The sequence below is a fragment of the Dromaius novaehollandiae genome, chromosome 7, assembly GCF_036370855.1.
Source record: "Dromaius novaehollandiae isolate bDroNov1 chromosome 7, bDroNov1.hap1, whole genome shotgun sequence".
Classification (NCBI taxonomy): Eukaryota; Metazoa; Chordata; class Aves; order Casuariiformes; family Dromaiidae; genus Dromaius; species Dromaius novaehollandiae.
In genome coordinates, this window is record NC_088104.1 from 18,426,492 (window position 1) to 18,450,702 (window position 24,211).

General features: G+C 57.6%; 3 protein-coding genes across 14 annotated transcripts in view; 2 read left to right on the forward strand and 1 right to left on the reverse strand.

The window, feature by feature from the left end:
* RNF25 (ring finger protein 25) lies at positions 1-8,144 on the reverse strand. Of its 2 annotated transcripts, none has more exons than XM_026095142.2 (10): positions 8,074-8,144; positions 7,882-7,956; positions 7,693-7,795; positions 7,533-7,600; positions 6,695-6,764; positions 6,484-6,555; positions 5,693-5,833; positions 5,015-5,104; positions 3,829-3,963; positions 1-3,696 (listed from the first exon to the last, which is right to left on the reverse strand). In XM_026095142.2, the coding sequence occupies exons 1-10, from the start codon at positions 8,109-8,111 to the stop codon at positions 2,956-2,958; spliced, it is 1,533 nt and encodes a 510-aa protein (XP_025950927.1). In that variant the 5' UTR covers positions 8,112-8,144; the 3' UTR covers positions 1-2,955. The 2 variants fall into 2 exon arrangements, with proteins under 2 accessions (XP_025950927.1, XP_064370856.1); XM_064514786.1 differs by having other exon boundaries at positions 5,015-5,176.
* Positions 8,118-23,208, forward strand: STK36 (serine/threonine kinase 36). Of its 4 annotated transcripts, none has more exons than XM_026095120.2 (28): positions 8,118-8,273; positions 8,992-9,116; positions 9,502-9,657; positions 10,738-10,878; positions 11,763-11,840; positions 12,280-12,410; positions 12,650-12,899; positions 13,315-13,408; positions 13,677-13,846; positions 14,067-14,266; positions 14,355-14,472; positions 14,584-14,727; positions 15,028-15,207; positions 15,452-15,549; positions 15,948-16,053; positions 16,516-16,657; positions 16,989-17,116; positions 17,742-17,846; positions 18,113-18,211; positions 18,670-18,764; positions 19,130-19,193; positions 19,391-19,501; positions 19,654-19,728; positions 20,128-20,299; positions 20,723-20,870; positions 21,102-21,261; positions 21,597-22,343; positions 22,493-23,208. In XM_026095120.2, exons 3-28 carry the CDS (start codon positions 9,565-9,567, stop codon positions 22,637-22,639), a joined length of 3,996 nt encoding a protein of 1,331 aa, XP_025950905.2. In that variant the 5' UTR covers positions 8,118-8,273; positions 8,992-9,116; positions 9,502-9,564; the 3' UTR covers positions 22,640-23,208. The 4 variants fall into 4 exon arrangements, with proteins under 4 accessions (XP_025950905.2, XP_025950910.2, XP_025950899.2 ...); XM_026095125.2 differs by having other exon boundaries at positions 8,992-9,098; XM_026095114.2 differs by lacking the exon at positions 8,992-9,116.
* A 795-nt stretch (positions 23,209-24,003) lies between these two features.
* TTLL4 (tubulin tyrosine ligase like 4) overlaps positions 24,004-24,211 on the forward strand; it is a 30,620-nt gene continuing 30,412 nt past the window's right edge. For 2 of the 8 annotated variants that reach the window (XM_064514787.1, XM_026095015.2), the window contains exon 1: positions 24,005-24,162. The gene's annotated coding sequence lies outside the window, so the exon portion shown is untranslated. Of the gene's footprint in view, positions 24,163-24,211 lie in introns of all 8 variants that reach the window. The other 6 variants (XM_064514790.1, XM_064514792.1, XM_064514791.1 and 3 more) reach the window with 5 other exon arrangements.

Below are 24,211 nucleotides of genomic sequence, written 5' to 3' on the forward strand. Positions count from 1 at the left end.
TCAGTCACTCTGCTTGCTTTTAATAGTGTTAATACTACAGACACCACCGGTGCCTTTCCAACTGGCACCTCTGAGCACTTTTGCCAGTTAAGCCTCACAACAGCCCTGTGAGGTAGGTCAGCATTGGCACCCCCCAGGCCAGGAGGAGGGATGCAGGCAGACACCAAGTGAGGACCCTCAGGGCTACTATTCCTCCCCCATCCCAAATCTCCACCCTAGACAAGTGTAGGCAAAGGAGCCAGGCAAAGGCTCCCTTCCAGACATCTCGCCGCTCTTGGGTGCAGGAGGGGATGCATCACGCTGGGATGCCTCAACGTCTCCCACAACGCCCCAAGATCTTCTTCAAGCCAGGGTCAAGTTCCTCTCTGCTGGCCAGCCAGCCCTGCCCACGGCCATCTTGGCAGCCATTAGCTGCTGCTGCCAAGCCTTTTCTGGGGCTTGTTTTGTTTAACCCAAATTCCTTTCCACGCAGTTGCAAGATTTCCTCTGCTCCAGGCTGACAGCAGTGAGTTAGAAAGGTGAGGGCCTTTCCCAAATCCCTACACACAGAAATACACCCCTCCCCTCTAACAGGTTCGGCATTTGATTGTTTGAAATTACCCAAGTCTCTGCTCACTGGGATTTCCATGGCTGCCTTCCCGTGCTCCCAGACACATGGCACAACACCTTTCCAGATGAGGAGCGACTGAATCCGACTCTCTGGAGAAAGCAAAGGAGCTTTAGCTACAGCTGCTGCAAAGGGCAGAGATCTTTGTGTTTCTTTCAGGACACGATCAAAACTATTTTTTGAAGAACAGGAATTTCACACGTAAAGGCAGAAGGCAGCAAAACAGCATCAACGTCAGTTAAAGTTTACACCTTCCCGTTTCACCCAAATGGCTGTTCACCCCCACACAGGCTGGAACAAGAACAGAGCAAGCACTGAAGAAAGAAAATGAGGGCACGTTTCAGGGAGTCAGTGGCTGGGTGTTCAGCCCTGGTCCCCAGCAGGGCATACAGTTTGGTGCTCAGATCCCCAAGCCCAAAATGGGTAGTATAAGCTCAGACTGAGGAAAGAAAGAAAGAAAAGCTCATTAGAGCATTAATGTGCTGGAGATCAGGCTGAAAATAGGCCTATGTTAGAAATTTGAGCAAGGAAGATTCTTCCTTCTCCCCTTCTCCCCCCCCCCCCCAAAAAAAAACAAAAAACAAAAAACAAACCAAACCAAAACCAACAAACCATCAACCAACCATTGGGCAGCAGGTTAAACCAGCATCATCAGGAAAAGGCTAGGAGGGAAGAGAGCAGAGCAGGCAGTCAGGAGGACCCCTGTCAGAAAAGGCTTCTGTGCACTGCTTATGTGAGAAAGAGTTTGAAAGGCAAACTGAGGCAAATGAAAAGCAAATGCTCTCCCAGTCTGGAGACAGATGTCGTTTTCCTAGCGAGTGCACTGGAAGCCCTGGTAAATCCAAAGCATGGTGATTTTTCCACTACTCAAAGAATGCTCAGCAAGAGGAGGAAGACCGTAAGAGCCCCCTTACAGCCAAAAAGGTGTGTGCAGGGGCACAAGGCACAAACAAGTGTGAAAGAATCAATATGATCTGCGTTGACTGGACAACTTATACTGAGCCAGGCAAAACCAGGAGCAGGAGAGCTGCTCTGCCACCCAGGAGTAGGTCTCTGCCCTGGCTCTGGTCATAGGGAAACACCAGCACATGGGAAAGGGGGGAAGGAAGCAGTATTAAAGACCAACACTGGGCACCAAACAGTTAAAAAAAGGTGTGTGTGGGGGGGCAGAGAATGCAGAAGGAACAGATTTGAAAGAAGACCCAATGCATTAAATTTGTAGCAATGTCCCACTCCAGAGACTTGAGATCTCCCATCATGTCTCTGGAGTGGGACATGGTTTAAATCTGTGAAGCACCAGTAGAAGGAACTGCACCAGGGACATGTTAGTATAAAAAGCAAATCCCCATTTCTTTAAAGCAAGAGCAGCATGAAAAGATGAAAGGAGATAAGAAAATTCAAAGTACTGGGACCTGTCTTCACTCTGGGCCTCTGTGAGCTCCAAAAGACAGCCTAGGCTTAGAAAGAGATCCTAACAGAAATATACAGGACACAGAGCAGAATGCTCTTCCCAAGTCTCTCCAGTGCAGCCACTGCCTGCAAAAAGGCAGCTGAGGGACAGTGCAGAAACTCCAGCTAAATTTGAACTTCTTGAGGGAGCAGGAGCCAGCCCAAAGCCTTGTTCACTGGACAGCCCTGACCTGCCAACGTGCTGGCTTAGGCCTAGCTTAGCTACCCTGGCTGCGATTTGGAAGCGTCCTGTTGTACAAAGGCCTTGCCTGACCCGTCTGGCCAAGCCCATCACCTGAGTGGAGGTTGGGGCTGGGGGAGAAGCAATGTTGTCTCCAAGGAACAGCAGGTTGAGAACATGGTCCAAAAATCATTTGGGGATGCAGCAAGCTGAGGTCCAGGCTGCTGCCCTGGTACAACCTTATTGCCTGGTGCCACCACGCTCAACAGGGATGCTTGGTTCCAGGGAAGGTCCTACCATAACTCTGGCTCTGTTGTGGCACCATGCTGGGCCTGATCCATTTGCTCTGCAGGCAGTGATGTTTTTGCCAGCTCACACATGGTGGGCGCTAGACCCTGGTCAAGGCTTCCCCTGCCCTCTGCATCCTCTGAGACCAAGGTTACCATGACTGTTGGGAGTCAGCTTCTCTGACGCTGGTGGTGGCTCACACCAGGCAGCCACACTAGGATGCTTCACTCTGCACATATGCCCTAGAGACACTACCTTGCCCAAGCTCTGCCATGTGCCAACTGCCTCCAAGCTATGCAGTGGGGATCCAGGGTGGGACTCCTCCTTTCCAAGGGGCATGGTGTCTGCTTGCTACTGCTCCACCAGAGCCTGCATCGTTCTCCCCCAAAACAGCCCTTCCCTCCCCTAGCCCAGCCCCTCACCAGTCCTGCTAGGAGCCACTCTCCTTTTCGAGGAGATGGGCTTCTCGACGTCCACCAGGCCTGAACACCCCTCGCCCTCTTGGCGCTCTGGGGTAGGAGCCATGCTCCTGGACCCTGGACCTCTCCCACCTCCCGCAATCCCAGGGCCTGTGGTGGCCCTGCCACCTGGGGGCTCCTCTGTGGTCGCTGCGGTTAAGTGCTGGGTTCTCCTCATTGCCCTGGGCCTCAGCTCCCTGCTCCAGGGTCCATCTCCCCACATCATGGTAATCCTCTTTCAAGTCCAACATCCCTGTTACTGGTGAGGGGTCTTCAGGGCTCAACTCCTTTCTTTCAGCCAGGGCTGCAGCCCTGTTTCTGCCGTGAGGCTTTGGAAACTCCTGGCTGTGTCTTCCACCAGATCTTTGGCTCCTCTCCTCTCTCCGCTCTGGTCTCCGGCTGAAGCCCTTGGAGCCCCTGGAGGCATGGAACAGATGACAGGGTTCCTCTGCCGCTCCCTGTGCATCGCTGCACAACTGCCTGCCCTGGCCTCTGAGGCCCGACCACTCCCCTCTGTGCCTCTCTCGCTTGCTCTGTTGCTCCCTGGGCACAGCTGGTCTCTCTGGCTGCCTGGCTTCTGCCCTGGCCTCTGGAGGCGTGGTGGGCTCTGGAGCCAAGGGCTGACAGGGTGGCTGGGGAGAATCCACAGCGCTTGCAGTCGCCAGTGGCTCGGAGGCAGAAGCTGCTTGGCCTGGATCAACAGTAGCTGGAGGCTGAAAGAAAGAAGCCAGTGGTGAAGAAAGGGACAGGGTAGCCCCACAGCACATGACAGTACTGGGCCCGGCAGCCCAGGGACCCCCTCGCCAGTGCGGAGATCAGCAATGCTCTGCCCCCGGTGCCCATACCGCCTGGAGGCTGATGAAGTAACGGTTCCTCTCTGCTTCAGGGTCAATAATGCCTCCCTTCTCTTGCTGTCTCTTGAAGATTAAGCGCAGTTCTTCTTGGTGCTGCAGTGTCTTGGCATCTGGCCTGTATGGCTCCTGTATGGCAGAAAGCAAGAGGAGGAGGAGAAGGGGGATTCTCAACACCTAGGGTGGGCAGGCAGCTGGCAGTACTAACAGTCACTCCCCAAACCCACCTTTGATGACACAGGACCTGGACAACCTGCTCCTGTTCACCACATACTATCAGCCAGGCCTACAGATCTGCGTGAAATCCCTAGATGGAGGCAGAGCATGCCAGTGCAGACCCACTGCTCCCTGCACTGACTACCCTGGGACCTCCTGCTTTGGAGCGAGATGCACGGTGGCTAGGTCAGGGACCACTGAACGCACTGTATGAGCCAGGGTCACTCACATGACCCTAGTGATGTCCCAGTGTGTGCAGGAACACATTCAAGGAAAGCTACAGATATTCCCTTAGAGCAGAGAGAGCACAAAGAGGTTCCGTGCAGGCGCTCCCAGCCCCATGGCAGAATCACCTCCCTCCCAGCACATCTGCTCATCAAGGGGAGCAGGACTGATGACACTACACATCTTTGCCTCTTTCCCACAAGACAGTGTTAGCTACACAGGCAGATTTAACCACAGTTCCTTTTCTTCCCTCTGTCCCTCTGCCCTCTGTCCTACCATCCTTGAAGCTGGATTCTCTATGGCAAGGCCCCTCCCCATGGCAGAGGAGCTGCAGCGGTCCCCTCTAGGATGTGCACATGACAGAGTTTGTGCTTTTGTCTCTTTTTCTAGAGTCACTGGCAGGGCACATGAACAGGCCCAGCCAACAGGCTCCCTTCCCAGGGCTTGGTGGCTGTGCACAGACACATCTTCGCTTCACCATACATGAGGAACATGGGACACAGCATCTCATATCATAGTTTACGGGAAGAAGACTCAGTGCTAAACAACTAAACCTGCTCTTTGTGGACATGTCAAACAGACAGGAGACATCCTGGTAGATTCTGTGAGCTACCCTTTGGATGGACTGTCTGGGAAAATACGAAGGGCTGCAGCACATGCTCATTCGTTCATTTTAACACCCCAGTTCAAGCCACCCAGAGAGCAGACACAGTTGGGCAGATGAGACCCCATCTCTTACCAGCGGGTGCTGCGGGGGCGGCGCTGCCTTCAGAGCACAGAGATCATAGACGAGGGTTTCCCGGCAGACAGGGCACTGCACACCGACCTCCTGCAGGGAGGGGAGAGTTGATATCAACCCCACACTCCGACCGAGTCCACACACTTCCAGATAATCCCCTGCCTGGAAGTGAAACGGGGTGGCCTTTTTCAGCTGACCACGAGCACTCCTCTGCCAGAGCAGAGAGATTATAGCACTGTGAAAATAGCCTGGCCGACTGCTACAAATGCCAGAAGTCATGTTTATCTCGCACGACTGGGAGTATTGCAAACCCCTGGAGTTACAGGATTAGGGAAGGAGCTCACCCTTTTAGCTGAAAAAGTTTCCAAGTCTTGTGGTTCCAGAATTCTAAGAATGTAACAAACTCCGCCGGTCCCTTGTACACCGGGCAGTGACCCAGAAATCCGATAAACTAACTGCTGAAGTACTAAAAATCATACAGTAATTTTGGTTGTAAAGGGCCCCTGGAAGTCACTTGGTCCAATCCCCATTCTGATTTCTGGCCGTGGGCATGACACTGACCGTGCTGCACAAGGCTGCTGGCCAGACTAGCTCTTGCTCCATGTCCCCCAGGGCAGTGACACAGAAGTCATGGGGGCCTGTGCAGGGGTTCAGGAGAGGAAGATCAGGGCCCAGTACCTGTTTCGGGGAAGGTGCCAGGTGCTGCTCTCTCTCCTCCTGCTGCATGAGGACCTCCTCTTCCATGTGCTGGGCATAGCGGGCCAGGCAGTGGGAGTGGAAGTAGTGGTAGCACTGGGTCTTTGTGAAGGCTTCTCTCTCCTGTAGAAGAAAGAGAGCAGCTTTAATGGGTTTCTGAGCACAGGGTTGTGTGGCCTCCCCATCTGAGGTAGGTTTTCAGTCTAATGTCAGCACTGGCAGCAGGGAACTACTGTTATTGCTGGCACTGAGCCACATAACCTCTTCCACTGGGTTTTATCTCCTGCTCAGCTCTTATGGAGACACTTCACCCTAATCTGAGAGTCAGAAACACTCCTAATGTCAAGCTGCAAGGTTTTTGTGACTGTTTTATCTGCATGTGTTCCTGTGTGAGCAGATCTCTTCCCGCCTGCTGTATTCTCCCTCTTAGGCAGGGATCACCTCTCTTTGCAGCCTGGACAAGACAAGCTCCCTTGTCCCTGCAGACCTCAGCACCTGCATGAATGCGTTTCAGTCTCCTCTGACCACCTGTGCCATGAACTCCAGGAAAGGTTTCACCAACAAGGGGAGCCTGAGACACACCAGCAGCTACGCGCAGACCCCACTCACTTGCTTAGAGACTCTCCAACAACACTCACCACCCCTACACCCTGTTTCTGCAGAAACCTATCTTCAGGTTGACATGGAGGGCAGAATATGCTGCCTTAGGATGGTACCTGCTAAATAACATTGCCTAGAGACTGAGTGGCAGGGGCTGAGACACACATTCATACCTGGAATCCGTAGAGGCAGATCACGCACTGGCCATGGGGGATGTTGTTGTCAGTGAGAATCTCCTTCCCCTTCTGTGGAAGGCAAAAAGGAAATACTTCACTCAGGGGCCTCCTACGGGCCCAGGCTCAAGGCCGTCCCACCTGCACGGCATCGCCTAGGGGAGAACAGCATCGATGGCCGGCCACCCACCCAAACTCCCCTAACTCTCACCTCAATCAGTTCATATAGCACCTCTGTCCCCAGCCTGGCTTCAGCAACATGTCCCAGGGTCTGTGAAATCCTAGAGCAAAGAAGAAGAAATGCTTAATGCAAGTTTAGACATACCTTTGTACTCTCCCACATACCTGTCACCTCACCACAATGACAAGTGGAAGAAAGACTAATCACACAGGAAGGCGCTGGGCTTCAGGCTTTGCCTAAAGCACTGGACAGGCATACACAAATACATGCATTCATGTGCTTTTCTAGCACCTCACAAGCCAGTGCCCAGGACAACTTTGTCCTCAGAGGAGATGCAAGAGTAGGCTCACAGACTGCCCCGGCTTGAGCTCACCCAGAAGCCCTTCAGTTCTGGTGATGCTCAGGCTTCATTTTCTGACAGGGTGACCCTTAAGGCAGGTCTGACAGGTCCTGTGCTGCCAGCGGGCATCGGGCTCTCCCTACACATATCATGCTGCACCAAGGACAGGAGCACAATGGCAGCAAGAGGCTGCCTGAGCACCAGCACTCAGTCCAGTCCCATCTCTGCCAAAGCAGGACCAACACCTTCACAGGCCCAAGAGATGTACACTGCATTTCACTGCAGACCACAGTGGAACAACCCATCCAGAGAGTTAATCCCTCACTGCCAAGTTCAGTGTCAGGGGCTCACATGTAATTTAAGATGAGAAGACAAGAAGTGGCCTGTGACCATTTCTGGGTTAGGGGATCCACAAGAACTTGGGAAAAGACTTTCCAAGCACTTAAATGCCGCCAGTTGTCTCCCTCCCATCTCTCCAGAGCAGAGTTTCATCCTCTTCCTTCCCATCCCCTCTCTCCCAGGACTCACTTCTGAATCTGCTCATCTGACAGCCCCCGCGGGTTCCTGATGGCGATTTCCGGAGCTTTGTCGGGATACTGGAAGACAAAAACAAAGCGAGAGGCGCAGAGGCGAGATGTGGGGCGGGGGCGAGGCCGCGGCAGCCGGGCGGCGGCGGCAGGGGCCCTACCTGCGGGGGCACGGATAGCACCAGGGTGAAGCGCACGTACTGCGAGTCCTGGTCCTCGCCCGTGGCCGGGTGCAGGGTGATGCAGATCTCCCAGGGCTCCGACCTGCGGGGGCAGGGGCTGAGGTGAGGCCCGGCCCGGGGCGCCGCCGCGCGGTCCAGCCCGGCCCGGCTCGGGCCGCGCTACGCTACCTGCTGCCGCCGCGGGCCACCCGCAGCTCCTCCAGGTAGATGGACTCCAGCACCTCCACCTCGGACGGCAGCGCCCTGCGGGGAGACCGGCGTGAGGCAGAGACCCGGGGACCTGGCCGCCCGGCGGGAAAGGGGGGGGAACCGGGCCCGCCGGCAGCCCGGGGTGGGGGGGATTGCGGGCACCGCCGTTACCAGTCGGCCGCCTCCGCCTCCTCGCCGGCCGCCGCCATCTTGCCGCGCGACCCGGAAGCGGAAGGACGGGCGGGGCCGTTGCCAGGCGACGCGGCGGCGGGCCGCGGCGGGTGCTGGCGGGAGCCGGTAGCGGTGGGAGTTAACTGCGCTGGGGGGCGGCGGCGCCTCCCGCTAGGAGCTGGGGTTTCCCCGCTGGGGAGGTGAGGTGGCTCCGCGGGGTCCCTGTGGGGAGACGGGGGGTGGGGCTGTCTCGTGTGGGGTCCCTGTGGGGCGATGCGGTGGGTCCGCGGGGTCCCTGTGGGGAGACGGGGGGAGGGTCCCGCGGGCGTCCCTGTGGGGAGGTGATATGAGTCCCGCAGGGATCCGTGTGGGGCAGCGCAGTGGGCCCGCGTGGGGTCCGTGTGGGGCGGTGTGGGGGGTCCTGCGGGAGTCCCTGTGGGGAGATGTGGGGGGTCTCGTGTGGGATCCACGTGGGGCGGTGCGGTGGGTTCCATGGGAGTCGCTGCGGGGGGTGATGTGTGTCCCATGGGGATCCCAGTGGGGAGATGCATGGGGTCCCTGTGGGGAGGTGTTGTGGATCCTCCAGGGGTCCCTGTGAGGAAATGTGGGGGGTCTCGTGTGGGGTCCATGTAGGGCAGTGCAGTGAGTTCTGCAGGAGTCCCTGTAGGGGTTGATGTGGGTCCCACGGGGATCCCTGTGGGGAGGTGAGGTGGGTCTGCGGGGAGTCCCTGTGGGGAGATGCAGGGGTCCTGCATGGGGTCCCTGTTGGGGAGGTGAGGTGGGGCCCATGACAGAGTTTGCTGGATGCTGGGTCTCATCTCTGGGGAAGACCGAGGGGGATACAATAGCCATGGGGCTGCCATGGCTCCCACGGGCGCTGGTTAGGGCTCATGGGCAGGATTGAGGTGGCTTCCCTAGGGCTGTGCACCACTGGCGGAGGGGCAGCAGGAGGAGATCCCAATGGGAACAGCTTGAATTTGGGACAGCAGATGGGATGGGGGAGACTCCTGTAGAAGTGTGACCAGGTTTGGTTGATCAGTGGGGTGAGTCTTGTTTGAGGAGGACGGTGGGTGGATCCTATGGGTTGGATCTGGATGGGAGGGCTAGGGTGGATCCTGAAGGATCAATCCCATTTGGGAAGGTGGCTGTGGGTGGATCTCGGTGGATGCATGCCATCTGGGGAAAGGATAGATCCTACTGGAAACCAATAGACCTGGGCATGCGGTTCTGAGGAGGAGGCTGGCTGGGGAAGCACTGGGCCTAGGGGATTCGGGATCAGCCTGGGTGGCTGTGCCAGGCACACGAGCAGCAGGAGGTGCAGCATTACCTTCCTGGCTCAGAGATGCTGGAGCTCATCTCTGGTCCCTGCTTGCAGCTGCTGAAGGCAGCCTGGCTGAGGGCTGTGCCCTGCCTGTTACTCTGTTGCAGTCGGTGGTAGAGGGTGACATGAGAGAGCAGAGGGTGAAGGGCTCCTTCTCACCCCCTCCCTGAATGCCCACAATGGAGAAGTACCATGTCCTGGAAATGATCGGTGAAGGCTCCTTTGGGCGAGTGTACAAGGGGCGCCGGAAATACAGTGCCCAGGTGAGGAAAAAGGGTGCAGTGGAGAAAGCTGAGAGGTTCTTCATGCGGGGCTGGGTGTTGCTTTCTGGTGGGCTATTCAGTTCCGGGGCCCTGCCAGGCTTTCAGGGCTCAGCACTCATTCATATTTCCACTGATATTCCTGGTCAGCCCCTGCTGGCGCACAGTCACTCAGGTTGAAGGGACCTCAGGAAGTCTCCAGTCCATCCCCTGCTCAAAGCAGGACCAGACTGAATTCAGATCAGGGTTTTGTCCAGTTGGGTCTAGGAAACTCCCAAGGACAGATACCCCACAGCCTCTCTGGTGTTCCAGTGCTTGACAGTACTTGGAGTGAACAGTTTTACAGTTTATCAAGTTGGAACCTCCCCTGTTTCAATTTATGACCACTGTCTCTCATCCTCCCACCATGTATCTTTGTAAAGAGCCTGGCTCTTCATCTCTTCTTGGGAACTGCGAGACCGCTGTTAGGATCCCCTGAGCCCTCTTTTTTCCAGGCTAATCAAGCACAGTTCACTCAGGTTCTCCTTGTACACCATGAGCTGCAACCCCCACAACCATCCTGGTGGCTTCTGCTGGACCAACTCCATTTTATCAATGTCTTCTGGGCCAAAAGCTGTCTGCAGTATTGCTGATGTGGTCTAGCAACTGCCGAGTAAAGGGCAATAATCGTTTCCCTTGATCTACTGCCTACATTCCTGTTAATGCTGCCCAAGGTGTTGCTAGTCTTCCTCACTGCCAGCACATACTCCTGGCTTATGTTTAGCTCTCTGTCCACTAGCATCCCTAGGTCCTGTCCCATGCTTAGACTGTTTCTGGAAGTGCCATGTGTCCAAGTTTTGTCTGCGCTCACTGATTATATTTCTTTGCTTTAAATGTCAGTGTGCAAAGCACTGTGAGCAGCAGCACTGATGTGCAAGGGCTTTGGGGGGAGCCCCAGCTTCAAGGGATCCAGTAGACCAATATCTTGTTTCGGGGTTGCTCACTGTGCTCAGCTGGAAAATGTGAAATCCCATTTGGGTTAAATGCTGCCTCTGCCAGGGTGGGTAGGACCCCAGTCTGATCCCAGCTTTGCCCCCTTTGAAGGTGGTGGCCTTGAAGTTCATCCCCAAGGTGGGGCGGTCAGAGAAGGAGCTGAAGAACCTGCAGCGGGAAATTGAGATCATGAGAGGCCTCCATCACCCCAACATCATTCAGATGCTTGACAGCTTTGAGACCGACAAGGAGGTGAAGTGGCCAACTCAGGGCACATGCTTTTGCTTGATGGGGCAGGGGGGCATGGGTTGGCCCTCGCTGTCACAGGGACCTCTTTCTCAGGAGATGCTGGTAACACCCTCCCAGGGCTTCTACCAGCTCTTTCAGCAAGCCAGGTTTGTTCTGATCCCAGCTGCTGACTTTGGCCCTCTTTTCCCACTCATGTCAAATGCTGCAGTCCTGCCACCAGCCTACTCTGTTCCCTATGGTGGCCACTTTGGGATCCCTTGCCCCCAGGGCATTCCCTCCCTCCTTGGGGATGTGCAGGGACCTCACTTGGAGGTTGCCTGAGTGAGGACTGGGAGTCCAGACTGGTGGGTAGTCATTGATTTCCAGAACCCTCCAGTATGGGTGGGGAGCCAGCACCCAGCTGGGCTGCGTGGGATGCACTAGGTCATGTGAAGAAGTGAAGGAGCTGCTGGGGGTTGTCTATTGGAAGAGAGTAGTTTGGAATTGCAGGATGAGGGTGGGATCTTCAGGAACTGGGACTTTGCATTCATCTAAACTCGTGTAGAGAGGCTGAGTAGGGAAGAACTGAAGACTGTTAAGAGACAGGAACTGGGGACATCACATAAAGTTATCAGGTAACAGATTAAAAACAAGCTCAAGGGAGTGATTCTTCCTACCAGTCAGGCTGTGAGGGCACTGCTAAGTGACTGGCCCTTGCTGCAGTGTGGCCACGGGGGCTCTCTCTTGTCCCTGAAACCAGCCCAAGCTGATCAGCTGTGTCCTGCGAGCTCCTGACAATGCAGTGTCTCCTCCATTGGTTTCCTGTTTCACTCTGCTCTGGTCCCCAGGATGTGGTGGGGATGTGGCTGGGTGAGTGCCTGATCCCTCCGTGCTGTTTTTCTCTCCAGGTAGTGGTGGTGACTGACTATGCAGAGGGGGAGCTCTTCCAGATCCTGGAGGATGATGGGAGTCTGCCCGAGGACCAGGTAGGTGACTGTCACAGCGGTGGCCACTCAGAGGCCTTCTTGCAGGATGAAGAGCACAGGATCATCTGTCAGGCAGTGGGTCTTTGCTGTGGGCATCAGGAAGGCGAAGGTGCCTCTCAGGCTTTACCTTGCAGAGCCTCTGGAGAGGATGAAAAGGGAGCCAGGTTGCATTGGGGGATGGTGGTCTGGCAGGGACCTCAGCTTCCCTGTTTGCTCTCCAAGAGCCACAGCACGAGGCTGCTGCTGTGGCCATTTGCCCACTCCTCTGGGTCAGAGGGGAACTGCTGACACATGGATGGGGATGGTCTCTGCCCCAAACAGGGCAAGAGCAGGAAGGGGGCGGTGCTGGGGAGCCAGGCTGTGGGGGAGCCTACAGCTGTGCTGGTGGGGGACTGGGGGCACTGTAGGATACAGGGTGAGTCTCTCACATCTCTGGCAGGTCCAGACCATAGCTGCCCAGTTGGTCTCTGCTCTCTATTACCTGCATTCCCACCGTATCCTGCACCGCGACATGAAACCCCAGAACATCCTGCTGGGAAAAGGCGGCGTCATCAAGCTCTGTGATTTCGGGTGGGTGCTGGGGGCCAGCCAAGGGGGGCACTTGGGTTTGGAGCAGCTGACAGGTGTCCTGGGTGTTGGAGAAGAAGAGGGAGTGTGGGAAGGGTCCTGGCTTCTCTGCATACTCACGAATTGGCAGAGATGGGAGTTGTTGGACTACAGAGGGGAGAGGAGTGTCAGTTAGGGATTTTCCTGGGGGCTGCAGTGGAGGCTTCAGCTTCAAATGGCCACTCACGTTTTGCTCCGAGCAGGTTTGCCCGTGCCATGAGCATCCACACCATGGTGCTGACCTCCATCAAGGGCACCCCCCTGTACATGTCCCCTGAGCTGGTGGAGGAGCGGCCATACGACCACACGGCTGACCTGTGGTCCGTGGGCTGCATCCTGTACGAGCTGTTTGTGGGCACCCCTCCCTTCTACACCAGCAGCATCTTCCAGCTTGTCAGCCTCATCGTCAAGGACCCGGTCAAATGGCCCAAGGCCATAAGCCCAGTCTTCAAGGTAAGGGTGAAGGTCCTGCCTGTGGGGGGAGATCCATTAATGGGAAAGCCTCTTTGGCTGCACTCATAGGTCAGTCTTAGGTTTTCTCCCCTAACGGGGATCTCAGAGCACAGTGAGGGGATGAGAGGGTGGCCCCCCTAGGAGAGGGATCCATATCACTGCTGTCCCTCAGTAAGTGGGGGAACTGAGACAAAGAGCAGAGGAGTGACTTAATGGGCTCGTAAGGAAAGTCAGTGTCTTCCTGTAGCCCGTCTGCCCTGAGTGCTAGATCTGCTTCTTTCCCAGAGCCAGACAGAGAACCTAGGAGTCCTGGGTGTCCTCACTGAGGGAGACTGGTGGGTGCAGTGTGTCCCTGGACGATATGTGGCAGGTGTTGAGCATGTGTTGGTGCCTCTGGCACTGTGCTGCCCTGCAGAGCTTCCTGCAGGGACTGCTCATGAAGGATCCCCGCCAGCGCCTGTCATGGCCAGAGCTGCTCTCCCACCCCTTCATTGCTGGACGGGTAACTGGTGAGTACCAGCTCTTTTTCCAGCAGTGGTCTAATCTGTTTCCTCCTCCTCCTGTCCTGGGGGAGGCTGCTAGCACCACTCTGCCCTGCTTTTCTTACCACCCCAGTCTTCTCCTCCTCCATCTTGGCTTCCTCCAAGCACCAGCTCCTAACTCCTGCCCCTGGGGTGGCTCTGGGACCCTCAGGGTTTCTGTGGGGTCCCAGAGCCAGTCACTCTTCCAGTGTCCCAAGGGAGAGCTGCTGACAGAGTCCTCCCCTCGCCTCCCCAGTGATTGATGACACAGAAGAGCATGGGATCTCAAACCCCTTCACCACCAAGCTGTCCCCAGAGCTGCAGGCCCTGAAGGAGCAACAAGCCCATTCCCTGGCCCCCAGGAGTGGCCAGTCCAGGATCCTGAGAAAGGCCCGGCAGAAGATGGTTGAGGAGGCCCGGAAAAAGGTAGAGGGAAGTGTGGGGTCCCCCTGGCCCTGCTCCACAGTCAGGGCCAAGGAGGGCATGGAGATGGGACCTACTGGGGAGGACAGCAGGTACATGGGTCAAGCTGGGTGTCAGCCACATACAAGGCAGGATGTGGGGTCCTTAGGGCGGTGGGGTGTAGAGGGCTCAGCTGACTGCCTGTGTAGCCCTGCCCCGACCAAATCTCTCTGTCAACACCCAGGGGCAGCTGAAGACAGATACTGCATCTATGAAGGATGCTGGCAAAGGACGTCCAGGGCATAAACCCAAAGCAGCACCTGTGAAGGCAGTTCTTGGGGAAGGAGAGCTACCAGCTGCTTCCAAAGAGAAAAACACAGGCATCCTGCAAGGAGGGAGCAGCATGGCAGAGTGGGAGCTGGAGGAGCCTCCTCCAAGCGCAAGGTGAGGGAGGGCCAGGGCTGAGAAGGGAGGCAGGGGGGAAGGCAGGGCAGCTCTCTGACTGTGCTGTTTTTGTGACCTGGGAGCACAGCATCACTGGAGACTATGAGCAAGAGTTTCCTGGACCAGGGACCCTTCCGGAGCCTGGCTCCATCAGGACAGAGCCCCAGGGCAGGCGCAGCATTGAGACTGTGGACCTGGAGAGTGAGGTGAGATGGTGTCCTGTGGTGAAGACAGCAGGGCCCAATCCCTAGCACCTGATACGGGGACCCTGGGAGAGGCAGGGCCTGTGATACCAGCCCTCTCTCCTCTGTGGTTAGGAGCTGGAGAGTGATGAGGAGTGGCAGCACCTGATCGAGGCCACAGAGCCTTCAGCCATGCAACTGAGCACGCCGCTGAGTCTCCTGAGGGACTCGGCCTTCCGGCAGCGTGTCTGGGCCCGTCTTGCAGACTCCAGCCAGCAGGTGAGCGATGTCTGGCCCACCCAGCCAACTAGCACTGGGGGCTCTGAGCCAGGCACGGATGCCTTTTCCTCTCCCAAAGTTGGACTAGGTGCTTTGGGAGAGCCCCCAGTCCAGCCAGAAAGGAGATTCTCTGCCTTCCCCAGGGACTGGAGCTGTCCCATGCATTTAGCTGGCCATCTGCCCCCCAATTATCCCCTGTCTTAGCGGGTGGAGGGCAGCCCCACAGCCAGCACAGAGGCTGTTACATCCTCAGCCATAACCACTGCTAATCATGAGCCCTTCTGGCTTCTCCATGCCCAGGTGCTGGAAGGGATGCTGGAGGGAGCCTCCCATCTCCGTCCTGCACTCCGTGTTGTGGGCAACCTCCTGGCTACCCAGTGTGACTCAGAGCTTCTGCACCACTTTTGCCAAGAGCTGGATATGCCCCTGTTCCTGCTGTGTTTAGCCAAGAAGATCCTGGAGAACAGTAACACCAAGCAGGTGGGTGTGGGAATGCAGGCAGTGTGGGGCTCCCTCCAGCACTGCAGAACGCTGGTGCTAGGAGAGAGCTGGGGAGATGCCTCCTGGAGGCCCCTGTGTCCTACTGGAGCTGGCTTGCAGGACTGTCACCTCTTCCAAGCCTGCTTCAGAAGGGGGAGGTCCTGACAGGGAAAGACCCCACCACAGTTGTGTCAGGGTGGCCAGTGGAAAATCCCCATTTGCTGTTTCTCTCTGGCTCCTGCAGCAGCCCTGGTGTGTTGTGGTGCTGACGGACCTCATCATGGTGACTACAGTTTATTTCAGCAGTGAGTGCTGCCTGGAGGGGAGCCAGCAGAAGGGCAGGTAGGGAGGCTGCAGCAACTCGGTGTGCTCTGAGGTCTCTTCCCACCTTGTGGCCACGGTGGGGACCCAGCTCCGGGCAGCAGGGAGGTGTTTCTACTCTGTGCCTGGAGCTATCTCCGTGGGGAAGCATTGTGGACTAAGCACTTTGTGCGATATCACTGTGCTTGCAGAGGATCATTTTCCATGGGTGGGGAGACTGAGGCACCAGGCTGAGAAGGGAGGAGGCACAGCTGAGAACAGAGTTCAGATGCGCTGGCTGCTGATCCTGGCTTACAGAGCGCAGTGTGCTGCCTGTTCCATTAGGCAGGGTAGTATGGGCCTGGCCGGATCCTGTCCTTGCAACCAGGGGCCATGATTTTCTGCTCTTCTCTGCCCCCACTGCCTCCTGCCTCCCCCAGCCTGCAGGCCTTCCAGGAGTGTGTCGGCCACTTTCTAGCCCTGCTGCCGGAGCTGCTGGCCCAGTCGGCTGACAGTGAGACAAGACTCTGCCAGCAAAGCCTCCTGGTAAGGTTGCCCCTGCCTCCTCTCTCCCATGGGACTCTCCCCACCCTCCCCGCCAGGTACGCAAGCTGTGGGACTGCTTGTGTGCATTGGGAGGAGAACAGGCCAAGGACCCCTCCTCCCAGCTGTGGGGGTCTCATGCATTCGTGGCAGGACAGGCTATCTTACCCACTGAGGGTTTTGGGGGGATTGCACACAGAAAGGAGCGCCTGAGGTGCTGAGGGGGCACCTTCCCTGGCAATGTGCCTGTGTGTAGCTCTCCCTCAGCCAGCATGCAGCTGCATATGGCTCCCACGCAGCAACCAGGGGACTTGAGTGACTGGAAAGGGTGTTGGTCTCTGTGGCTCCATCACATGAGCTCTTCTCCTGTATCAGCTCTCCTCCCACAGCCTCCTCCCCGATCACCCTTCTCCCCTCCCTCCCTCCCTCTCTCTGCAGTGACAGCAGCCCTTGTGTCTCCCACAGTGCTTCACCCTGCTCTGCGAGAGCCTGGACACGAGGTGCCCCTCCATCTCTGCCCCCTTTTATGCCAGCCTGAGAGAGAAGCATCAGCCCCTGCTGAATGGACTCCTCCAGGGATCTACCTTGGAGCAGCCTGCTCTGCAAGGTAGTGATGGTAGCAGCCTGCCACCTTCTCCCGGAGCTCCCTGAGGGTATCCCCTCTCCCTCCAGCCCCTGGGCTCCCTTGGAGCGCTGACTGGCATTGCAGCACCATTGCCAGGAAGAGGTGGCTCTTGTACAATCCCCCCACAACGCTGCTCTGCCCAAGCTCTCCAACCCCTGCTACCCGGGGCTCTCCTGTCCTCCCTTTCAATCCTGGAGCTCAGCCTCCTCATCTCCCAAGCCTGAATTTTCCTCTCTTGCTCCCCAGCCCCATCCTGTAGCCCCTCTGTGTCCCTCACCCTTGGAACATGTCTCCTGAGTTCTTCCCTGCGCAGGCGCAGTGATGGAGCCCAAATCAGCCCATGACCAGAGCCAGCATGTGGCAGATCTCTTTACAGCTGCACTGGCTGCTGCCTGCAGCATTCCGCTGGGAAGGAACGGGTGTCTGGAAGCCAAGCAGCAGGTCAGGCCGTCTCTCTTTGCAGGGCTGTGAGGCATCCTTGGTCCCCGCAGAAGCAGTGACCTTTTGCAGGAAAATCTCTTTCAGCAGCAGAGTGCAGGGCTGGGATTCTCCAGGTTTGATGGCTGCAGGGCTGGAATCCCCTGGGTTTTGCAGGCTGCCCCTTCCCAGGCAGGAGCTGAGCTCCAGAAGAATCTAAGGACTCCTAGGTCAATTAAAAGACTCACACTTGGGATCTGAACTGTGGGCTGGACTAAATGAAAAAGTCAATGCAGGGAAGAAGTGAATTCTTATATGACAGTGATATAAACTGTAGAAAATCTGAAATTGAATGGACAATAAATAAGAAGGAAAATGAAGGAAAACAAGAATACATTTGATCCTTAATTTCCACTCTGAATCAGCAAGGAGGGAGGCAGAGGAGAAATCTCACCTTGCTTTTCTCAGCTCAGGGACTGTGTGTCAAAGCAATGCTGGGTCATGGCATATGGGCACCCTCGAGTGAACGCAGGCACTGTGCAGGGAGCAGAGGCATTCTTTAATTGTTAATTTGTTGCTAGTATTACACTGTCTAATTCTGGACAATGCTTCAGGGTGCTCAGGGTGAAAACCAGACCAATTTCTGCAGGTCTCTCAGGAGGTGGCTGAGAAGCTCATGGAGGGAGAGAGCCAGCAGCTTGGGAGGCTGCTGGGGAGACTTGAGCACCCAAGCTGCTCCCTGAATGTGCTCAAGGTAACAGTCCCAGTCTATCTGGATGTCCATGCAGCCTGTTGGGCTGTTTGTCTGGCTGTCCTAAGAGGCACCTGGTCCCTTTGTCTGGGGTCAGGGGCACGGGGAAGGGGAAACTGTGGGCTCAGCCCTCAATGACTCCCATCTCTGTGGTGTCAGTCGCTGAGTAACTGAGCCCATGGTAGCCACGGGGTCTGATGGGGATAGGCCTAGTAGCTGCACCTCTGTCCTCAGGGGCTGGTGTGCATCTCTCCCCCTCTGCCTTGCAGATCCTCTATGCTGGCTGCCATGCCAGCCCGAGCCTGTGCCAGCACCTGGGAAGGAGCCAGCGAGTGTGGGGTTCCCTCATGCAGCTCTCAAAGGGCAAGGTAGGACTTGCTGCATCCCTGATGGTGGGGTAGGAGTGCAGGTGGGCAGGACACATCCCTCTGAGAGCTGTCTGCAGGGAGTGTGACCCGGTGCTGGTTGTTGTCATGGGCAGAGATACTCGAGCAGGGATGGAGAAGAGATGGAGCAAGGAGAAACCAGTGGCTCTGGCGCTTTGGGGATGTGGGATGGGCAGAGAGTATATTTGGTGCAGGCAGTGGGACTAGGCCAGTGGGAACTGACAAGGGTGGTGTGGAGAAGGAGAGAGATGGGACCAAGAGGAAAGGCTGAGCCAGGATCCTGCCAGGGGAAAACCAGACCAGGCTGGGGGACGTGCAGAAAGTAGCTTGGGGGAGCCCTGCCTGGAGGATGCAGGTGCCACCTTCCCTGCAGGGCCCAAGCACATGCCCTCCTTCCCTCCCAGCCTTGTGCCCCCCTGTGATTCCTGCTCCTTTGGCAGGTCCCCATGGCGGATGTGGCCCGGGGGGCAGCCTGCGAGGCCTCTCTGCACCTGCTGGCCCTGCTCACCCTGCAGCTCCAGAGCTCCCCTCCCAGGTAAGCACCGACCTTTACCTGTGCCTATCTCGCGCTGGGGCAGGGACGTAGCAGAGGAGACGAACCCTGCCTTGAACAAGCCTCTGTCCTACCCCCTGCCCACAGCTGGGCTTCTGGTCTCCAGTCTGTCTGATCATAATGCATGGGCAGGATGCTGGGCAGTGTGGCTGGGTGCTGGAGACGCTATAGGGACACAGAATGGATGAGGAGGTGCTGTGAACCACATTTTGCTCTCGTCCTGCATGGTGGCTGCCTCCCAGCACTGCCGATTGGGAATTTGGATGCTGTTGCTCTGTGGGACGTGAAGCCCTGGGAACATAGTGCTGGGAGGAAGGCTCAGCTGTCTCCTGGTCCTTGTATTTCAGGCTTGAGGAGGTGGCTACTGTGGCCATGGATATCATCACCCAGTCTCCTGTTGTTTCCCTTGTGGTGAGTCTGTCCACCCAGCCAGAGCCACCATTTAGAGCCCTGCAGAACCCCACATCCCATCTGGGTCCTACTATTCCTCACCCAGGGTTGCGGGGGTGCTGCCTGGCTGTCCAGCCCTGGGGTGGGGGACGCAGAGTCAGTCTTGAGTGGGCATAAGGGAAAGTCCCAAAGGTGCTGAGCTCTCCCTGCTCCCTCAGGGTGCTGCAGCATTCCTCCTGACACAGCTCAGTCAGCACGGGGTGACCATGGCGCTCAGGGAAGAGGAGATCCTGCCAGCAGTGAGGAACGCGCTGACGGCACCTACCAAGGTATGGGACAGAGACAGAGGAGTAGGGGGGCTGTGCTGTCGCACCACTGTGGAGGTGTGCAGACAGAGACGGGGTCAGAGAGGTGGAGGTTGGGTGCTGCTGCCCTCAGACCCAGCACCCAGCTCCAACCTACCCCACACACTCTCTTACAGCTGCAGCTGCCTCCACCAATGGGTGCTGGTATCTATGACGGGCTCTTTTTCCTTCTGCTGAAGCTCCTTGCCCAGGTACTGGCCTGCCCCTCTCCCCTTGCCTGGTCCCTGCCAAGGCTTTGGGGCAGAAAGGCCTGAACATGGATCGGTGATGAAGGCAGAGGCAAACCAGGGCACTGGGGAGCTTTGGCTGAGCCTGTGAAAGTCACCCAGCATTCCTGGGTTTCTGGTGGAGCTCTGGAGGGTTTGCAAGAGAGTGAGAGGTAGGGAATGGGGATTCATGGAAACATCAGAGGGGGAAAGGGCAGAGATGCCGTGGGACATCAGTATCAGCAGGCACTGCAGGGCTGCTGGCTGCCTGGTCCACCCAGCACTGACGTCCCCAGGATCATGGGGCAGGTGAACACATGGACCAAAGCCCTAGGGAAGAGCAGGGGGCTAGGAAGCCCCTGACACCTGCCTCCCCATCACTAGGAGGACGTGGTCGTGGAGCGGGGCTTTGCTGCCTCAGAGCTGTGGAGCATTGTATGGCATAGTGTTGCTGTGGTGCTTCATGTGGGCAGTGAGAATGCAGCGCTGGAAGGAGACAGCCTGGGGGCAGGCAACCCCACGGCAGAGCCGGACTGGAACCTCCTCTCTCCTCAGGGTAAGAGCTGGGGGACCACAGGGCATCTCTCTTGGACCCAGCCCCACATCCTGCCCTCTGACTTGCCCACATGTCCGTCCCCATCAGCCTTCAGTCCCTGTGGCCAGAGGGGCTCAAGGGACTTCTCCTGAGCATTGCTATTCTCTTCCGTGGAGCAAAGGCTGGGCTGGCCAACACTGTGCCAAGTCAGCAGAAGCCCAGCTGGGCCAGGGGCAGAGAAACAAGAAAGGGCATCTCTGCAGCAGGCAATGCTTCACCCTGGCAAAAGTGACCACTGTGGGTGCTGCCATGGAGCACCTTCCAGAGAGCTGTCCCTTCTCAGGGAAGTGCAGAAGCAAACCTGGAACAGCATGGGGAGCACTGGGCGGACAGGAGGGAGAAGACTCTGCAGCCTTCCTTAGTTTTGTGCTGTTCCCCCTGCAGGCATCCTGCTCTTCCTCAGCCTGGCCCTCTTCATCTTCACGTGTGAGTCGCACCAATGCCTGCCTCAGCTCGCCCAGCCCTGCAGTGTCCTCATGGATACGCTGAAGACGCTGCTGTCCCCCAGCTTCCTGGCATGCCTGGCACAGACGTGAGTTGGGGGGTGCTGAGAAGGGCAGAGTTTGTCACCTGGTAGCAGCTTGGATACTAGTATGCAGAAGGCTGAGAAATACCTGACCTGGCTCTTGCTGGGCACAGCCACAGGGCACAGTTCATCCGCAAAGCCTCTCCCTGGTGCCTGGCATGAGGAAAGCTGTCTGCCTCTTGCCCTGCTGTTTTCTGATCACCTCTGTATTAAGCTCAATCTCTCCAACAAATCCAGGCAAGTAGGGGAGGACAGGGATCCTGAGCTTGTCCCAGCTGTGGTGCTCCAGGCCTGCCAGCTCCTCTGTTTCCCTTTTGCCCTGGATGTGGATGAAGACACCTTGGCATCAGTCACGAAGGGTGTGAGAGACTCCCAGATCCCTGCCCACCTGCTGCAGGTACCCTGAGGTCTTCCCCCCCTTCTTTCCCCTGTGCCCAGCCGCCTGGCCCCAAGCCTCCCTCCTCTTCCACACTCTGGAGACATCTTCCTGCATTGCACCTCCTGTCCCTGATGCATGGCACTGTCTCACACCCTGCCAGCACCGCAGATTTCTGCCCACACAGGGACATCGCTCAGGTGCCACGCAGCCCTCTGAGCAGGTCAGCTGCTCCACACCATCCTGCTGGTAGCTTGTAGCCACTGCATGACTTGCTGCGGGGTTAAGCCTCAACTGCTGTCCAGCCCACATGTGGGAACAATTCACTCAGCACTGCTCTGTCTCCTTTCTCCTAGGCCTGCTGTCACCACCTGCCCTTCTTGGACATGGAACTCCCCATGAGGCTTTTGTGCCACCTCGTTGTGTCTGATGAGCAGGTCATAGACCAAACTGTGAGGGAGGCTGCTGCCTCGGAGCATGTCATTGCCTTCTTGACAACCGTCTTGTTTTCAGACAACCCCACGATCACAGCCGACCTCCTGTCCCTCTTGACCCATGTGGCCCGGGTCTGTCCAGAGCACCTACCCTTTCTCCAGAGGATCCTGCGGGGCTCAGATGTGGCCTACCAGCCACTGACCCACTTGCTTGGCCACTGGGAACACTGCATACGTGCCAAAACCTGCAATCTGCTGGGCAACCTGCTCCGACACAGCCACAGCTTTCCCCAGGCATTGCAGAGCCAGCTTGGCCTGCTGGAGAGCCTTCTGGAGTGCCTGGCGGACCAGGATGAGAATGTGCGCAAGGCAGCTAGTTTTGCAGTGGGCAATGCTGCTTACCACAAGTCCTCCCCAGCCGGGACTCTGGGCAAGGCTGTACCCAGGCTGACAAGACTCTTGAGCGATGTGCAGGCCAAGACGCGCTGCAACGCAGCCTCGGCCCTGGGCAACCTGGGCCGGCACTCGGCGGAGCTGGGGGACCTGCTGATCCAGAGCAAGGCCCCCCATGTCCTGCTGGAGGTGGCCTGCTGGGACCCCCAGGCGAGCGTGCGGGAAGGAGCCCTCGTTGCGCTGCGGGCCATCAGCCAGCACCCAGCGATACAGCAGGTACTGCCCAGCCCTCCCATATCGTGACAGCATGGATGCTCAGGGGGACTTTTTTTGAGCTCTTTTGTGGGACATCTGACAGCACTGCAGGGGCAGAGGGAAGGTGCCAGGCTGGCTTGTGACTCCTGTGCCCTCTCTTTGCTCCATAGGTGCTGCTGTCTCTCAAGGCCACTGAGAAGTTGGCTGCGCTGGCCAGCAGGGACTCCCTGTCCTCTGCTGGTGGCAGCCCCCGGCCTTCTTCTACCTGGCACTGCAAGAAGCTCATCCACCTCCTTGCACCTGTGCACAGCACCTGAGGAAGCCAGCGCTGGGAAGTCACCTGTCCCCCGAGATCCTGGCAAGTGCCTGCAAGCAGTGCGTGCTCCTGTCTCCTGCCCTGCACCAGCACTGAGAGCTAAAGCCTGTGGTCACTGGGAGGCTGCCTCCACTGAAACTCTCCAGCAGGTTGAGAGAAACACTCTTCCTCCTTGTGCTCCAGCCCTGACCTTCAGCAAAATCCACTTCATCTACCCAGAGAGGGACCCTGCCCAGCAGCTCAGGTCCTTGGCTGTTGCCAGATTTCAACCTGGACAGATTTAGTCTTTAGGAACAGGGACATGCTCCTTGCAGTGGGGCAGCCGTCTTTGGCCAAAACGTTCCATGTGCGGCAAACATGGCATCCCTGGACTTTGGTTTAACAGTGATAAGAGGTGTCTGCGTGGGGACTTATGGAGTCCCCGTGCACTCTGTGCCTAGAGAGCTCTGCACCCAGACTCTCCCCAGGGTAAAACCTTCCAGCACTTCGAGCTTTTATGTGGAAGCTCTTCCTAGGTGAAACTTTTCCTGGGAAAGAGCCTCTAGATCTAAAGAAACCAGTTCTTGATAACAGGCCTCCTTACACTGTATGTCTGCAGGTCCCCTGCGGGAGTCACACAGGGTGTTGATTGTCCCTTTGGCTCTTCTATCTTGTGTCCCCAGCTGTCCCCCTCTGTGCTGCCTTCCAGGGAGAGCAGATTTCACTCGCTGGTCTCAGAGCTGTGTCAGCAGCCAGCTCTCAGCCCTCAGACAGGGACTGATTTCCTAGCACTCCTTCCCCACCAGGACCTTCTTGCACACTTCTGATGTTTTCAGGTCGGGGAGCCAGCAGGGAGAGCAAGGCTGGGCCGCACTGTGCTACCTCCGGGCTTTGCTTTGCTGCCTGTGCTGGGGCAGAGCCAGCGCTCGCTGCCCGCGCTAGTCCTGTGAGGCAGGTGGGGGCATCTCCTGTGTCTGAGCTCTGGGCAGCTCTGGCTGCTGCATGCTGCCCTTCCCATTGCTTAGCTTTGGTGCCGCGATTGCACGGCCCTGGCCATGGTCCGGTGCTGCTAGTGCAGGGCTGCAGCGCCTGCCTGCCGCAACGGGTCTGTGCCCCCGGGAGCAGCGCTGGAGGGCGGCACAGCCGACGTGCCCGGGGGCTGTGCGCTGGTGCACCCGGGGAGCGGCTGTGCTGCTGCAGCGGACACCCGTGGGTGCTCTGCGGGGGCAGGGGGCAGCGGCGGCCCGGGGAGCCGCACTGCGCAGCCTCCCCGCTCCGCCGCCAGGGGCCGCTGTGGATTTGGGGGGGGGCGCGGCTTGCTGGAAGCTGTAGTCCGCGTGGCCGAGCCGGACCGGTAGCCGCGGTGCGTGCCAGGATCTGTAGTCCCGGCTGCGGCCGTTGCGCGCGCGCCCGGGCGGGGAGCGTCACGTGGCGCCGCGGCCCCGCCCCGGATCCCTATGGTAACGGCGGGCGGTTCGGTGGTGGCGTGTGGGGAGCGGTGGTGCGGCGGGGCCCGGGGGGCCAGGCCGCCCGCCCGCCCAGCCGGTGAGTGCGACGGGAGGGGGGGCTGTGTCTCCTTTCGCGGGGCCCTCCC